The sequence below is a fragment of the Neolamprologus brichardi genome, chromosome 7 (genome assembly GCF_056152115.1).
Source record: "Neolamprologus brichardi isolate AB-2024 chromosome 7, ASM5615211v1, whole genome shotgun sequence".
In the NCBI taxonomy this organism is placed as follows: Eukaryota; Metazoa; Chordata; class Actinopteri; order Cichliformes; family Cichlidae; genus Neolamprologus; species Neolamprologus brichardi.
In genome coordinates this window covers 29,270,176-29,288,228 of record NC_142110.1, presented here as the reverse complement: position 1 = coordinate 29,288,228, position 18,053 = coordinate 29,270,176, and the positions used below count along the sequence as shown (strand labels likewise).

Here is an 18,053-nt window from a genome sequence, read left to right as displayed (position 1 = left end):
ACTCTCTCCCGCACTCGATATATTATCCATTGTTGATCTGCACACAGCTGTTGTCACGAACGTCGCACTCGCTTACGTCACTGTCATGAGACATTCTCGCAAAAAAATCACGGTTTTAGTAACGCAGTAACGCAGCGCTCCTACGGGAAAGTAACGGTAATCTAATTACCGTTTTTGCAATAGTAATCCCATTACTTTACTCGTTACTTGAAAAAAGTAATCGGATTACAGTAACGCATTACGCGTTACTGCCCATCTCTGGTCTTTGTTTTATACTGTTGTCAGCCAGGCATCTAACTATGAAAAAATTACACTCCAAAAGACCCCGGGCTTCTGAAAAAACAACCCGGGCTTAAGCCTAGTAAGTCCACGCCCCCCTCTGCCGGTGCAACCGCCCATGTCGCCCATATCAAAAACCGCTACTGGGTGGGACTGAATCAGGATATGTTTGTCTATTATATTTAGTAGTATATTTTCTGTATTCCATCTACACAGATAGTGGCAGCCCCAGTTTGACATGTGTGTTACCAGAAAGATTAAGAAAATTGTTCAGAAATGTGTTGATTTATTTATTTCTTTTTTGTTAATAGAACTAAACTATTCAAAAAAGTTGGTTCCATCTGTGTGAGTACAGGAAGTGACAGAAACTCTCACATCCTGAGTGCGACAGAGAGGCAGAACACAGGCAGCAGCAAACATCCGGTGGGTATACAAAGAGCTTCGAGTTTCTCAAGAGAGGCAACGGCAGGGGTGACACAGGTATAGATATTCTTCACTTATCTACATGTAGAAGTACAGATACATTTGTCTAAAATTGTCTGGCATAATATCATCACTTCACAGTGATGATATTATACTTCTTATCTTAAATTAAAGATGCTTGGTCTAAAGAGCCTGGAAAGAAAAGTGTCTGGACTTCTTTAAGTTGCTTGAAAATGTTTCACCTCTCATCCGAGAAGCTTCTTCAGTTCTAGGGTCAAGCAACTTAAAGAAGTCCAAACGCCTTTCTTTCCGAGCTCCTTAGACTACGATGACCTGGATGACTGACAACCTTCAGAGATATGATGCTTGATTTTCAGTGATCTTCCATATCTCAGTTCAAAGTACAGTAAAAGTTTCTGATGATTTTCTGTCTTACTTATTCTCCTAATCTGTTTGTGCTGTTGATGTCAGCTCACTGAAAAATTTATGCAGCTCTCCAGCCCGAAGAGTGACATGATGGAGAGGACAACTTCTCAAGACGCTGAGTTTGGATCCCCTTGCCTGAAAATGGCTTCTGATTCACAACGGAGCATGGAGTCAACACCAGACTTTTCTTCATCACAGATAACAACAGGTAGAGAAACCAAAAGCTGTAACAAATACAAATATAAGACTTTGGCATGTAACGGCTTTCATAAACTTTTTATAAATCATTTTAGTGAATACAGCCAGATTGTTTAGTCAGACAACAGACCAATATTTGAACATCAAACAGTTGAGATAGATTAATCTGAATCTTCATGTGTAGTGTCTTTGGACACACCGGAGATGTGACAAGTACATGACACAAAAATGTGAAATACTTCGCATAAAAGGGTGGTTCAGCATCTTTTAGTAAAACAGTCAATGAAACTTTAGTGGACAGATAGATAGCTGAACATTGGGCAACATAAACAGTCTAACAATTGGAAGGAGGCCCCGGGGCAGAACCAGGACACGCTGGAGAGATTACATTTTTCAGCCAGGCTTAGAACGACTTGGTGTTTCTCTAAATAAGCTGGAGGTGAGGGCTGGTGCAGCTGCACCCGTGACCCAGCTCTGGACAAGGAGAAGAAAATGGATGGATGGACAGATGAATTGACATCTTTATCTCAGATTAATTTAGTTAATCTATTTTGTGTTGCTGTCATTCAGAGATTCAAGAACAGCCACCCCAATATGAAAAGCTCTATGCACAAGACCACACTGGGAGAAAGTGAGTAACAAAATCACATTTATGTGTTCAACTGAATTTTCTTTCTCTTTTCTGCAAAGTCTTCGCCCTTCAACAGATGTCTCTGTTTGAATACAGATATGACTGCTCAAATGAACAGTTTTAATTTTGTTGACTTCATGGAGTGTAGTGTAGTCAACAATGTGTGACAAAAGACAGAATGCTTGCTTTACAAAAATACCTTCTTTTTGTTAGGCAATGAAATTACAAAGACAAAAAAAAAACATTTTATACAAGAAGATGGGAAAAAATAACAGAATGGTTCAAGTTGTTGTATTTATATTTGGTGTTTAATTTATTAATTAATCAGCTTATGGACTGAGTAATATGCAATTTAAACATCCATGTTAACTAGTAATAAGTTAAAAAGTTCAAAAGCTACCTTTCATCTTTAAAACACATGATAAAGTCTAGTAAAAGCAATGTTTATGTAAAATTTAAGTGGCATTTGACCTATACTTACCTTAATCTGTACAGAACCTTTTTTAGCATTTTTTTTTATCTGCTCCCTCTTTGCTAAGGTCCTGCAAAGACACTGCAGAATAATAATCACATATTTTATTTTAACAGTCTAATCATAGCAGAGCATTACACAACAACCAGACCGGCTAATGACAGTGGTCACAGTTTCAGGTATTTCCTTCAATTTTTCATCTGTCTGTAGATATATGATTTTGAATAACTCTTTAACTTTAGAATAGAAAACAACCACATATTTAATTTCAGAAAGAATAAAATTTGTAACCCAGGTTTAAAGATTTACTGAGCTCTTTCACTTTTTTCTACAGAAACATCTCATCCAAATACAAGGACATTATATGCAGAAGTATTAAAATTCATCCAGGATCTCCTGCTGTTTACCAGTTCAGACCAAAGAAACAAGAGTTTGGAACTCTAACAAGAATGACTGTTGGTGAAAAAAACCCAAACAAGACAAATAAAACCATCTTACTTGTGGGTGAAACAGGAGCAGGAAAATCTACTCTGATCAATGCTCTGTTCAACTACAGCATGGGAGTGAAGTGGGAGGATGAAGTCTGGTTTCAGATTGTAGAGGAGGAGGAGAATAATCACGCAGGCAGTCAGACATTAGATGTGATTGTGTATGAAATCTTTGGTTTTGAAGATAAAACTCTGCCCTACTCTCTGACCGTCATCGATACTCCTGGATATGGAGACACCAGAGGGACTGAGCATGATGACATTATCTACCAAAGGTTATTGGACCTGTTTCAATCAGAGGATGGAGTTCATGAAGTTAATGTAGTGGGTCTGGTGATGAAGGCGACAGATAATAGACTGAGTGACCGATTGATGTACGTCTTTGATGCAATGATGTCTCTGTTTGGAAAAGACGTAGAGAAAAATATCATAACTCTCATCACAAATTCAAATGGAATTGCACCTAAAAATGCTTTTAAAGCTCTTAAAGCTGCAAAATTTAAATGTGCCAGAAATGAGAAGGATCAGCCCATTCACTTCCTGTTTGATAACCAACAGAAGGAAGATAGAACAGAGGAGGATGTGTCTGTCTTTGAGTTCTCTTGGGGAGTAACAGATAAAGGAATGAGAGAGTTCTCAGACTTTCTAGAACGATCTGCACCTCAAAATGTAAAGAAAACACAGAAAGTATTGACAGAACGAATCAGATTGACAGCCTCCATCCAAAACCTGAAAGAGAGAATCGAACTGGCAGAACTAAAGCAGACAGAAATCAGACAGAGTCAAGAAGCTCTGAAGAAATATAAAGAAAAGATAAAGAAGAATGAAAACTTCACTGTAGAAGTTGATGAGCCCTACAAAGTTAAAGAAGATATTGATGCTGGGATGAGGGTTTGTTTTTACAAAGCAGCTACCTGCTGTACTGTCTGTAAGGAGAACTGTCACTATCCTGGATGCACAATGGCCTGGTATCCTGAACACTGTGAGGTCATGAAAGATGGCCACTGCACTGTTTGTACCAATAAGTGTCCTGTATCAGCTCATGTGAAAGAAAAACGAAGATATGTGACCAAGACAAGGAAAGTTCAGAGGACTTTGGAAGAAATGAAGAAAAAGTATGAGAAGAATAAATCGGAAAGTGACCAGAAGTCAACTCTTTTGGAAGATCTTAATAAAGAAATGAACCAACTGACAGCAGAGAAGTCACTGTTCCTGGATGAGTCCTACCAACATGTTGTCAGACTGGAGCAGATTGCTCTGAAAGCTGATTCAGCGTCCACATTTGTCCACCTGGACTTCCTGATTGAAAAGATAGATGAGAAAGGAGACACAGAGAAGGTCCAGAAACTGGAAGAGATGCGAAGCAGAGTGGATGAAGGAACCAGAGGAGCTCTGCAGTACAAGTTTGGAAAACAGTTTAAGAAATAACCCCCCCCCTCGAATGAAGGATGATACTTTACTGTTTTGTTATAACTGAAAGGTGGGATTAAATGTAAATATGGTTAATATAGATATCAAATATGTTCATCTGCTCTTTGTTGTTGTGATAGTTTATAATTATTTTTTTTGTCAAAATAAACTGTAAAAGTGTTTGCTGTTTCAGAGCATCTTTTCACTCCATGGAGGAGTTTATTTTGTTGTTGTTGTTGTTGTGTTTCTTCTTTCAGATGCTTTGATTTTCTTCATGTTGTAAAATAAACAGATTTCATTAAGACCCTACAAGTGTTTCATGTGTTTTTGTTATTCGGCAGTTTGTGACAGGAGCTGCTCAGGTTCCTCCTCCTCCACGAACCTTCATGCTGAGAACATTAAAAAGGAGTCAAACAGGATGAGAACTTCAGCCATGAGTCTGTAAATTAAGCTCAGATTTTGAGGGAAATGTAGAAAAAGGTGAGCTCCTGTCGAGGTCAAGACGCTCCTCAGTAAGGAAACATTCCCACAGAAATTCTTTAAATCTGACGATTTTCTGCTTTTCTTTCAGCTAAACTAAAGATTATTTCAGACTACAAATAGATAATTTCACAGACTTCAGCACATCAGTTCTTCCTGCAGGCTAGATAAAAATATCTCTTCATTACCGAGGCCGGAGTTTGAAAGGAAAACGGACAAACAGCCTCTAAAGGAAAATGAAATGTTTTTCTCAGTGAGATCAGTTTGTCATCTTTCCTCTTCTTACTGCAGAGATGATTCAGTGTAACTCCTCCTTTATTCAGGCTTCCTGTGACTGACAGTACAAATGATAAAAAAGAAATATAAATCTATAAGGTACAAAAAATAATTTAGGATATAAATACATAAGAATAGAAGCTCTGTGTGATCTGTGTTATAGAGGAGCAGTTATAAAACATGCAGTTGTATAACTCCTGGTCCCTCCAGAAGTTATAGAAAGAGATAGAAGCTTTCAGTTGTTTGTCCTGAATGGCACAAATGCCAAAGCTCCAAACTTACTCCACGTGTGAGTGCACTTACTGAAGTATATATCATTCTCACCTTAAAAGTAGGAGTTTAAGCTGGAGTATAATGCCAGAATATTTTCCTTTTAAATTACACATTGTTGCCTCCTTGTTTTTCTCTAATTACCTAGGTATTTTGAAGTTAGAATTACAGCACAAGTTCAGAGAAATGAAACATTAATGTCAGTCTCCTGACGATTTGAAGTGTATATGTGGTTTTCATATATGAAAATAGGAAAAGCCATAAAGCCTTTGCATGAAAACGACTGCTTTGATGTACACTGCCTTGTTGGTATATATGTATCAATCTAATAAACTTAAACCTACACCATCCTCCCTATTCTGGATTTTAAACAGTACACAGCGGAAACAAAAAGACTGCTTGGTCGAGTTGACCTCCTGAACTATCTACAACACATGGTAGAAACCTGAAATGTTTCTACCTGTAGTTTTCTCTGGTCCCCTCCCCAATCAGACCAGGAGTGACATGTTTAGCCGCATGTTCTCCTTAAATTGCTGGCTGTCTGAGTGGTGTCCCAGAAATGATGTGGGCTTCATAGATAATTGGCAAACCTTCTGGAGGAAACCTGGTCTTGTTAGGAGAGATGGCATCCATCCCACTTTGGATGGAGCAGCTCTCATTTCTAGAAATATCGACAAATTTATTAAACCCCTCAAAACATGACTATCCAGAGTTGGGACCAGGAAGCAGAGTTGCAGTCTTACACGCCTCTCTGCAGCTTCTCTCCTCCTGCTACCCCCCCAAAAACCCATCTCCATAGAGACTGTGTCAGCTTCCAAAAAGACAAAAAACAAACTAAAAACCAGCAACAAACAACTTAAACATTTACAAAGAAAGAACAATACAGTATCCACACCTGAACCAAAGAGTAAAACAGTGAAATGTGGATTATTAAATATTAGGTCTCTCTCCTCCAAGTCTCTGTTAGTACATGACTTAATAATTGATCAACAAATCGATTTACTCTGCCTTACAGAAACCTGGTTGCAGCAGGATGATTATGTTAGTTTAAATGAATCAACACCCCCGAGTCATTCTAACTACCAGAAATCTCGAAGCACAGGCCGAGGGGGCAGTGTGGCAGCAATTGTTCACACCAGTCTATTAATTAATGAAAGACCAAGACAGACTTTTAATTCATTTGAAAGCCTGATGCTTAACATTGTCCACCCCAGCTGTGAAACTCAGAAACCAGTCTTACTTGTTATCATCTATCGTCCACCTGGGCCTTACACAGAGTTTCTGTCTGATTTCTCAGACTTTATATCTAATTTAGTTCTGAGCTCAGATAAAATAATTATTGTGGGTGATTTTAACATCCATGTTGATGCTAAAAATGACAGCCTCAACATGGCATTTAATCTGTTGTTAGACTCAATTGGTTTCTCTCAAAATGTAAAAGAACCCACCCACCACTTTAATCACACTCTAGATCTTGTTTTAACATATGGCATAGAAACTGAACATTTAACAGTGTTTCCTGAAAACCCTCTCCTGTCTGATCATTTCCTGATAACATTTACATTTACAATAATTGATTACGCAGCAGTGGAGAGTAGACTTTATCAAAGTAGATGTCTTTCTGAAAGCGCTGTAACTAAGTTTAAGAATATAATCCACCCACTGTTATCATCGTCAATGCCCTGTACCAACACAGAGCAGAGCAGCTATCTGAACGCTACCCCAACAGAGGTCGATTATCTTGTTAATAATTTCACCTCCTCACTACGTACGACTCTGGATACTGTAGCTCCGGTGAAAACTAAGGTCTCTAATCAGAAGTACCTGACCCCGTGGTATAATTCTCAAACACGTACCCTAAAGCAGATGACTCGTAATCTGGAGAGGAAATGGCGTGTCACAAATTTAGAGGATCATCATTTAGCCTGGAGAAATAGTTTGTTGCTTTATAAGAAAGCCCTCTGCAAAGCCAGAACAGCTTACTACTCATCACTGATTGAAGAAAATAAGAACAACCCCAGGTTTCTCTTCAGCACTGTAGCCAGGCTGACAAAAAGTCAGAGCTCTTTTGAGCCAACCATCCCTTTAACGTTAACTAGTGATGACTTCATGAACTTCTTCACAAATAAAATTTGTATCATTAGAGAAAAAATTACCAATAATCATCCCACAGATGTAATATTATCTACAGCTACTCTTAGTTCCATTGATGTTAAGTTAGACTCTTTTTCTCCAATCGATCTTTCTGAGTTAACTTCAATAATTACTTCCTCCAAACCATCAACGTGTCTTTTAGACCCCATTCCTACAAAACTGCTCAAAGAAGTCCTGCCATTGATTAATTCTTTGATCTTATATATGATCAACCTATCTCTAATAATCGGCTATGTACCACAGGCCTTCAAGGTGGCTGCAGTTAAACCTTTACTCAAAAAGCCATCTCTAGACCCAGCAGTCTTAGCTAATTATAGGCCAATCTCCAACCTTCCTTTCATATCAAAAATCCTTGAAAGAGTAGTTGTCAAACAGCTAACAGATCATCTGCAGAGGAATGGTTTATTTGAAGAGTTTCAGTCAGGTTTCAGAGTTCATCACAGCACAGAAACAGCTTTAGTGAAGGTTACAAATGATCTTCTTATGGCCTCTGACAGTGGACTCATCTCTGTGCTTGTCCTTCTTGACCTTAGTGCAGCATTCGATACTGTTGACCATAATATCCTGTTAGAGCAATTAGAACATGCTGTAGGTATTACAGGTATTGCACTGCAGTGGTTTGTATCATATCTATCTAATAGACTCCAATTTGTGCATGTAAATGGAGAGTCCTCTTCACACACTGAGGTTAATTATGGAGTTCCACAGGGTTCAGTGCTAGGACCAATTCTGTTTACATTATACATGCTTCCCCTAGGCAGCATCATTAGAAGACATAGCATACATTTTCACTGCTATGCAGATGACACCCAGCTCTATCTGTCCATAAAGCCAGATAACACACACCAATTAGTTAAACTGCAGGAATGTCTTAAAGACATAAAGACTTGGATGGCCACTAACTTTCTGCTTCTTAACTCAGATAAAACTGAGGTCATTGTACTCGGCGCTGAAAAGCTTAGAAATATGGTATCTAACCAGATTCTTACTCTGGATGGCATTACCTTGGCCTCCAGTAACACTGTGAGGAACCTTGGAGTCATTTTTGACCAGGATATGTCCTTCAACGCACATATTAAACAAATATGTAAGACTGCGTTCTTCCATTTGCGCAACATCTCTAAAATTAGAAATATCCTGTCTCAGAGTGATGCTGAAAAACTAGTTCATGCATTTATTACTTCCAGGCTGGACTACTGCAATTCATTATTATCAGGATGTCCAAAAACCTCACTGAAAAGCCTTCAGTTAATCCAAAATGCTGCAGCAAGAGTACTGACAGGGACTAGAAAGAGAGAGCATATTTCTCCTGTTTTGGCTTCCCTTCATTGGCTTCCTATTAAATCCAGAATTGAATTCAAAATCCTGCTCCTCACATACAAGGTCTTAAATAATCAGGCCCCATCTTATCTTAATGACCTTGTAGTACCATATTACCCTATTAGAGCACTTCGCTCCCACTCTGCAGGCCTACTTGTTGTTCCTAGAGTATTTAAAAGTAGAATGGGAGGGAGAGCCTTCAGTTTTCAGGCCCCTCTTCTGTGGAACCAGCTTCCAGTTTGGATTCGGGAGACAGACACTATCTCTACTTTTAAGATTAGGCTTAAAACTTTCCTTTTTGCTAAAGCATATAGTTAGGGCTGGACCAGGTGACCCTGAATCCTCCCTTAGTTATGCTGCAATAGATGTAGGCTGCCGGGGGATTCCCATGATGCATTGAGTTTTTCCTTTCCAGTCACCTTTCTCACTCACTATGTGTTAATAGACCTCTCTGTATTGAATCATATCTGTTATTAATCTCTGTCTCTCTTCCACAGCATGTCTTTTATCCTGTCTTCCTTCTCTCACCCCAACCGGTCGCAGCAGATGGCCGCCCCTCCCTGAGCCTGGTTCTGCCGGAGGTTTCTTCCTGTTAAAAGGGAGTTTTTCCTTCCCACTGTCGCCAAAGTGCTTGCTCATAGGGGGTCATATGATTGTTGGGCTTTTCTCTGTATCTATGAAGCGCCTTGAGGTGACATTTGTTGTGATTTGGCGCTATATAAATAAAATTGAATTGAATTGAATTGAAATTAAGACCAAGAACACTAGAGGTGAGACATGATCATTAATTAATATTAAAATTAATAAATTACAAATTTAGTGATATTTTCATAAACTTTATTTACCAAAACAGTACAAAACAGCATGGTAGCACAATATATTTTTTTAACACAGCAATCTTTAAATATGAAAGGAGACAGAGAAAGAAAGGTGAGAAAGAAGAATAAGAATAACACTTAATTGAGTTTTTGATGGCATTTTACACACAGTACTAATACAGTATCTAGAAAATATGGGAAAATACTGGCATCATATACAGTACTTTCTTCTGAAGAAATTATATGGGACCCTGAAAAACAGGACACAAGTAAAAGGACAAAGAACAGTGAATGGCAATTGATGGACTTGCTCAGATGATCACAGTACTGGCATCTTTATTCCACAAAATTAGAGGAATCATATACAGCAGTACTTACGTTGATGAACTTAAAAAGTTGAATAGTCTAGAGAACCTCTTAAACAAACAAACAATGTATGATTTGACCCTGAAAAACAGGACAGAATGGAACAAAGATTAGATGAATATTAAAATCGATAAAGGACAGATTGTGATTGAATTGTATCGCCAAAGACTATTCACTCATCAATAAAAGGTCACCTACAACACTTCCACAGCAGCAACACTGAACAGATCTTAAGACATGGAAACCTTTAAGAAGTGAAAGGACAGACAGTGAAGGTTGAGAAAGAATTGCACTTAATAGATTTTTTCAGATGATGACAGTACTGGTATGCTTACTCTAGAAAATGGTTGAATCATATTCCATATAGTACTTACTTAAAATGAACACACTTCAGTCCTCCTTAAATGACTGACAGCATCTGAAATGAAACAATGACAGATTAAGACTGTAAGAATATATGTTTATAAATGCCTAATGCTCCAATCTCATATTTATTCTATCTATTAAGATGGACAAATTCTAAGCATTTACCGAGCACTTGACTTGTTTGAAGTGACGGTAGATACTAAACGTATTCATTTGACTGCACTTTAGGCAATAACAATAAAGCTGAATTTAATATTAACAATAGATAATTAGGAATGTTTTGCTCATTTTTATTTCACCTCACCAGGTTACAAAAGGAGCTTTCTCAGCAGGTCACTCTTCTCAGCTCCCCTGTCAATGACCATGTCAGAGTCCAATGACACGAGAATGTCCTTTGCAGTTGCCATCAGCATAAACATCTCCAGCTTGTTTGCAGACAGGCTGCTTCGGAGTCTGCTTTTAATGAACTTGAGTGTAGAGAATGTTCTTTCACAGGCAACCTGAGTGAGGGAGAGGGTCAGCAGGTACTTGTATGCCAGCCCAAGGAGACGATAGGCATCAGACAGCATGTTGAACCGCCTGAGTATTTGATAGCAGCACAGTGGGCAATTTTTGCAAGAACCACAGCTTTTGGTCACAATTTCACTTTCTTCGTCCCATTCTTCAGGTCTGTCCTTTGCTGTTCTGGTTCTGTAGTCATCTACATGTGATGTCTTAAGCCTTTCCCACTGTTCAGCAAAACGTTTCAGTTCTGACTGAAGGTTATTAACTGTAGCCCTGCTGTCAAATTTAAGTAGACGGGTGCTGAGGTTTTGAAATGCATTACTTGGAAGAGAAACTGTTCTGACCTGGCTAAACTTCCTGGGGTCCAACCATGCCAAATCCGCAAGAAGAGGGCCATGTATGACAAATCGTCTGTGGATTGCTTGAATAACTGTATCCAGGATGATGTTGTGCACTTTTACCTCATATGATTTCTCAGCATTGATTTGCGACTCATCTTCAGGCATCTCTCCAGCCATGCCTTTTCTCTTCTTGGCTCTCTTTTCAGGTAGTTCAGCCTCCACTTCCATGTCTGCGTTGTTCTCCCTCTCCTCTAGTTTTTGATTTGTCTGTTTCACAAATGTGTCTGCAGCTGCCTTCACAGTTGGAAAGTCCCTGGCAATACTTTTGAGGCTATCTTGTGTGGCAGTCACCATATGATGGGCAGAGAGAATGTCCATCCCCTTTGACTGGAGGTCCTTCGACAGAGAAGTTGTTTGCTCAAACACTCTAAGAAATATCTGTGCTGTTAACACAGTTTCATGCTTCAAGAGACACTCTTTAAAGCCTCGTGCTTTGGCGCGAACAGCTGGCTTTTCTTTTTCCCTCTTTTCAATGGCTTCCAGGGTCAGCGCTACATCAACGAAGAGGCCATCATCTGGTTTTCCAAAATGTCCAAAAATTTTTTGGAGGGCATCGTGCTTGGCCCACCACCATGTCTCACCTATTGGACTGAGGCATCTGTGACTTTTCTCTTGGGTTTGCTTCTCCCACAGATTAACCCTGTGATAGGACTCCTTGATGAACACAGCTATGTCATTAAGTAAATTAAAGAGTGATCCACTTTCAATGACACTTTGTGTTGTGTCAGCAAGCACAAGATTAAGTATGTGTGCATAGCACCACACATGCACATGAGTTGGAGACTGGGCAGTCATAAGTGCTGAAAAGCCTTTGTACTGGCCCTGCATATTTGAAGCACCATCTGTTGCATTCCCAATGCACATGGCCTTGTCTAGATTCAGATGCTCTAAAACTCTGGAAAGCAAGTTTACAAAAGTACTGCCCCGTGGATGCTTCGCACCTCACTATGGAGACAAGCCTCTCCTGCACAGCCTCAGTAACATACCTGATGATTACTGAACACTGATCATAACCTGTGATGTCTTGGGTTGTGTCTACCTGAACAGAAAACATCCCAGCTTTCTGGACATCACTGGCGATGCTCTCTTGAATGAGATGGCCAAGTGCATCAATCACTGAGTTGACAGTTGTTTTGGAGAGTAGGGTGATGAGAGATCCTCTACCTCTTGATCTACTGGTCTGATGCAACTTCTTGCTTTTTTCAATGCAGTCATTCAAATGTTCTCCAAGGCACATATCATACTTGCCTAATAACACAATCAGTTCCAGAAAGTTACCATGATCGATGGTGTTATCACCCAAAGTGTATGCAGCCTCATTCTCCACATGCCTATAGCTGAGTCCCCTCTTCCCAAGTACTTTGATCACATCCACTATACGCTCTAAAACTTGCCGTCTCTTTTTCACTTGTGCTCTGTGAGCTGACAACTGACTGCCAGCAAACAAGCTCCTGATGTTGCCTTTTGAGCACCTTAAGAAAAAAGCTTCAGCACAGGTCTGGTGTGTAGTGCTCTTTTCATGCTCCTCTGTGCACAGATGTATATGTTGCCAGTCACTCATGCCTGTTATAAATGCGCTGGTGTCAGTCCGCCTTGCAAATGCCAGACACACAAAGCAGAACAATAAATATCGTTCTTTGCAATAAGTAAGCCACTTCCTGTTGGTGCCATCTTTACAGCTGAACACCCTCATAACAACTAGTGATGGGTCGTTCGCGAACGAAATGGCTCTTAGAGCCCGCTCTTTGAAGTGAACGACGCGAGCCGGCTCCTTATTGGGAGCCGTGAGGTTTTTTTTTTCTTTCTCTCACCCTCTCTCTCGCCCTTTTTTCCGCTAAACTCGGGCGCGGCCTGTACCGGCAGAGGGGGGAGGGGCGTTAGTTACACTCGCAGTAGCACAGGATCAGAGCCAGAGAGAAAGAGAGCGAGGGACAACAACGTCATATTAGAAAGGTATAGTAATCATCCACTATTTTCAGTTGCAGATGATAAAGGATTCAGAAATTATGCAGGCCCATATGACAGAGAATGTGCATCTTCTTTTTGTTTTAATATTTTAATTTATATTTAATTGTGTTGTGGTTTGCAGTGTTTTGTGTTGTTTCACGTTAAATTTGTTTAAAAGGAAAAAGCTGAAAATTTAAATAGTTAAAAGTTTGAAATGTAAATAGTTGTTCTTTGTATTATATGATTTATTTATTACATTTTATGTGGAGTGAATAAATAAAGTATATTTATGGTGGACCTTAGAGACAAAGCATGTACAAACTCCAAAACACGTAAAAATTCAGAAGCACGTACAAAAGACAACAGAAGTGCTCCAGGATGCTAGGGCGCAGTGTTGAGCTTTTGTTACCTAGTGGCTACACAAGCCAGGAAGTATCAACAACCGGATTTGGTGTGTGGTAGTAACAGGTAAATGAATTATTTTTTTTTAATTATTTGAATAAATATGAGTGCTTGTCTATAAATACACAAACAATACACACATACTTTCAATTGTGTAATTTAAGTGATCTGGGTAGCTCTGTTTTGGAAGTTCAGTTCATGCTAGAAATGTGTTTTGGAGTTTGTACGTGCTTTTTGGAGTTTGTATATGCTTTAGAGTTTGTACGTGCTTTGTCTCTAGGGGCCATATATAAACAACCACTTTTTTTAACATTAGTAATTCCTTTTCTGCATAATTTTATATTATTGTTAATGATTAAATAATTAAAGCAACAAAACAACCTGAAGAGCCGGTTCGGAGCCGAAAGAGCCGGCTCTTTTTAGTGAGCCGAGCCGAAGGAGCCGGATCTCTAAAAAGAGCTGGAAATCCCATCACTAATAACAACTGCACTGCTGCTGTTCTGCTGTGGGTGGTAATCTAAGAAGGCCTGTAATATGGCAGGTTCAGGGCGAGCAAAGTAATCGATGCCCTGGCTCTCTCTCTCCTGCTCTTCTGTCTCCTCTGTCACAGACTTCTCCACTTTTGATGATAACTCAGTCTGATGCAACATGTAAGGATTGGCACAATTTGTTAAGATTTTGAGGAGTTTGAGAAACTAACCTTAAGCATAAAATAAAATTCACTATCAGTAACATCATAGCACCCGCCCAGCAGTATATAAACTCTGTCATGCTAGCTAGCACGCAGTACGAGTTATTCTAAGCGACTGTAAAAACTCAGCACAACGAAAATAAACTACAACTAAACTTAGTTTATATCTGACCCAGATACACTGCAGGTCATAACGTTTTACCTGAAGTTCAGTTCACCTGACACTCGGACCGGCGGCCGCCTCAGGTCTCTCCTCCTCTTGCCTCCCCTTCCCTCATCCACCTGCTGGCCTCCACCACTTGCTGATGTTGCTAAATCTGTGAAATCTCCACCATAGCCACCACCAAACAATTCAGTTATTTTTACACATTTGGCAGCGTCTGACTGAAGAGCTTGTTTCTTTTTGGCCCTAATTTTTCTGCACCTCCTTTCCTTTTTTTGTTCTCCATTTTCTTTAGTTCGTCTATAAGATTGCTAAACAAGAGGCAGGGTGCATCCGACCTCCTTGGCTGTAATTGGTCCAGCCCAGAGTCGATCATGACCAATTGGCCAATCCAACACCTTTCATTATTTATACCCTTCCAAAAAAAAAAAAAAAAATCCATCGGCCCATAAAAACAAAAAATCGCCAGCGGCCCACCTTGCAAATGCCCAATATGCCCGATGGCCAGTCCAGCTATGATTATCTGCATTGCTCATGGTTTAACACTTAGTATTTTTATAAGATGAATTTAATGCCTAGATTTTAAAATGTTTTTTTTTTTTCTTTGCTTGTTTTTAGCATGACAGACGAGTTTCCATTTGATGCCCCAATTCTTTCATTCCCAGAATTACTGTGGGCTACAAATGAGTTAAGGACAATTAAAATAAGAAAAAAGAGGTGTTATTAAAGTTTTTTCATTTATTTTGAAGGGTGGAAACTTGTGCGTAATGCTACAAACAAGCAATAAAAAAAAACACTTTGACGTGTAGACATAAAACTCAACTTATGAAAATACAGAGAGTTAAACCATGAGCAATGCAGATAATGGAAAGTGAGACCAAAGTGAATCTGATGTTTAGGTCTTAGTTTCACAGACAAAGCTAAAGCCCTTCCTGCAGGATTTCCTTTAAAGAAAGTTGCCTTCTAAAAGGAAAATACAAAAGAAAACACACACACAACTTCTTTAATTCGACCTCAGAGCTGTGGCTTATTTATAATATATGTATTATAATGTAATGTATGAATTTAACACAGCTTCGTAAATTGTACATTTCTATTTCTTTCTTCTTCTTCTTTTGTCTATTTTTACATATGCTACGGTGGGTGCTTTGGTGTCTACCATATGAGACAGGGAGTGCTTCTAACAAACTTATTCCACTGCTTTCATCTGGAGCCCAAAGATCTGCAGAATAGTTTAATTGAAACCAGCGAGTAAGATCTTCTGGTTTTTGACTAAATTTAACCTGATAACCTCGGTAGCCCACTGCGATGTGCGCATGTGATTCGTCTTTAGAACAAAGGTACTGTTTTAGAAAACAAAGTTACACAATTAAATACAAAGGCCTGTCCTTACTTCCTCCTGCTCCTAGATCAAAAACTTCCAAACCCTAACCAACCGACCTCAATCACTCTGACTCAGCCCCCTCCTCCTTTAAAGAAAAAAAGAAGAAAAGAAATTTATAGAAAAGCTGACAGGATGCCACGTTGGATGGCATGGCAGCTCCTCAGCACATGTACAGTGGGGCAAAAAAGTATTTAGTCAGCCACCGATTGTGTAAGTTCCCCCACTTAAAATGATGACAGAGGTCAGTAATTTGCACCAGAGGTACACTTCAACTGTGAGAGACAGAATGTGAAAAAAAAATCCATGAATTCACATGGTAGGATTTGTAAAGAATTTATTCGTAAATCAGGGTGGAAAATAAGTATTTGGTCACCTCAAACAAGGAAAATCCCTGGCTCTCACAGACCTGTAACGTCTTCTGTAAGAAGCTTTTCTGTCCCCCACTCGTTACCTGTATGAATGGCACCTGTTTGACCTCATCATCTGTATAAAAGACACCTGTCCACAGCCTCAACCAGTCAGACTCCAAACTCCGCCATGGCCAAGACCAAAGAGCTTTCGAAGGACACCAGGAAAAGAATTGTAGACCTGCACCAGACTGGGAAGAGTGAATCTACAATAGGCAAGCAGCTTGGTGTGAAAAAATCAACTGTGGGAGCAATCATCAGAAAATGGAAGACATACAAGACCACTGATAATCTCCCTCGATCTGGGGCTCCACGCAAGATCTCATCCCGTGGGGTCAAAATGATCATGAGAACGGTGAGCAAAGATCCCAGAACCACACGGGGGGACCTGGTGAATGACCTGCAGAGAGCTGGGACCAAAGTAACAAAGGTCACCATCAGTAACACACTACAACGGCAGGGAATCAAATCCCGCAGTGCCAGACGTGTTCCGCTGCTGAAGCCAGTGCATGTCCAGGCCCGTCTGAAGTTTGCCAGAGAGCACATGGATGATACAGCAGAGGATTGGGAGAATGTCATGTGGTCAGATGAAACCAAAGTAGAACTTTTTGGTATAAACTCAACTCGTCGTGTTTGGAGGAAGAAGAATACTGAGTTGCATCCCAAGAACACCATACCTACTGTGAAGCATGGGGGTGGAAACATCATGCTATGGGGCTGTTTTTCTGCCGAGGGGACAGGACGACTGATCCGTGTTAAGGACAGAATGAATGGGGCCAAGTATCGTGAGATTTTGAGCCAAAACCTCCTTCCATCAGTGAGAACTTTGAAGATGAAATGAGGCTGGGTCTTCCAACATGACAATGATCCAAAACACACCGCCCGGGCAACAAAGGAGTGGCTCCGTAAGAAGCATTTGAAAGTCCTGGAGTGGCCTAGCCAGTCTCCAGACCTCAACCCCATAGAAAATCTGTGGCGGGAGTTGAAAGTCCGTGTTGCTCGGCGACAGCCCCAAAACATCACTGCTCTTGAGAAGATCTGCATGGAGGAATGGGCCAAAATACCAGCTACTGTGTGTGCAAACCTGGTAAAGACCTATAGTAAACGTTTGACCTCTGTTATTGCCAACAAAGGTTATGTTACAAAGTATTGAGTTGTATTTTTGTTATTGACCAAATACTTATTTTCCACCCTGATTTACGAATAAATTCTTTACAAATCCTACCATGTGAATTCATGGATTTTTTTTTCACATTCTGTCTCTCACAGTTGAAGTGTACCTCTGGTGCAAATTACTGACCTCTGTCATCATTTTAAGTGGGGGAACTTGCACACTCGGTGGCTGACTAAATACTTTTTTGCCCCACTGTACATCAAAGAGAAAGAACATGAATTTGTTGCATATACCTAACTCCAGTCCTCGAGGGCCAGTGTCCTTCAACTTTTCCACCTGTCCCTGTTGCAACACACCTTAATATAATTAGTAGGTCATTGGCAAGACTCTATAGAACCTGACTGCATACTGAGGTGGCAATTCAGCCATTTGAATCATGTCACAGCAGCTCATGAGTGAATGAACATGGTGCAATAAAAGTACTTTTAAAAGTACATTTTTCCGAACACTTACATTTACTTAATTTTACTTGAGTAGGGTTAAGAGTTGCCATTTCAGCATGCAGTCAAGTTCTATACTCTTGCTAATGACCTACTAGTTTTATACAGGTGTGTTGGACAAATGGAAAAGTTGCAGGACACCGGTCCTCGAGGACTGGAGTTT

General features: G+C 39.9%; 1 protein-coding gene and 1 long non-coding RNA gene across 2 annotated transcripts; both read left to right on the top strand.

Annotated features, from left to right (window-relative positions):
• The first annotated feature begins 1,176 nt into the window (after positions 1 to 1,176).
• LOC102784341 (uncharacterized) lies at positions 1,177 to 2,584 on the top strand. The gene is made up of 3 exons (XR_004843339.2): positions 1,177 to 1,336; positions 1,897 to 1,957; positions 2,546 to 2,584. It is a non-coding gene; the product is annotated as an uncharacterized LOC102784341 (long non-coding RNA).
• A 186-nt stretch (positions 2,585 to 2,770) lies between these two features.
• LOC148102055 (uncharacterized) lies at positions 2,771 to 4,396 on the top strand. Its single transcript, XM_087843443.1, has one exon. It carries the CDS (start codon positions 2,879 to 2,881, stop codon positions 4,343 to 4,345), a length of 1,467 nt encoding a protein of 488 aa, XP_087699569.1. The 5' UTR covers positions 2,771 to 2,878; the 3' UTR covers positions 4,346 to 4,396.
• Positions 4,397 to 18,053: the final 13,657 nt, after the last annotated feature.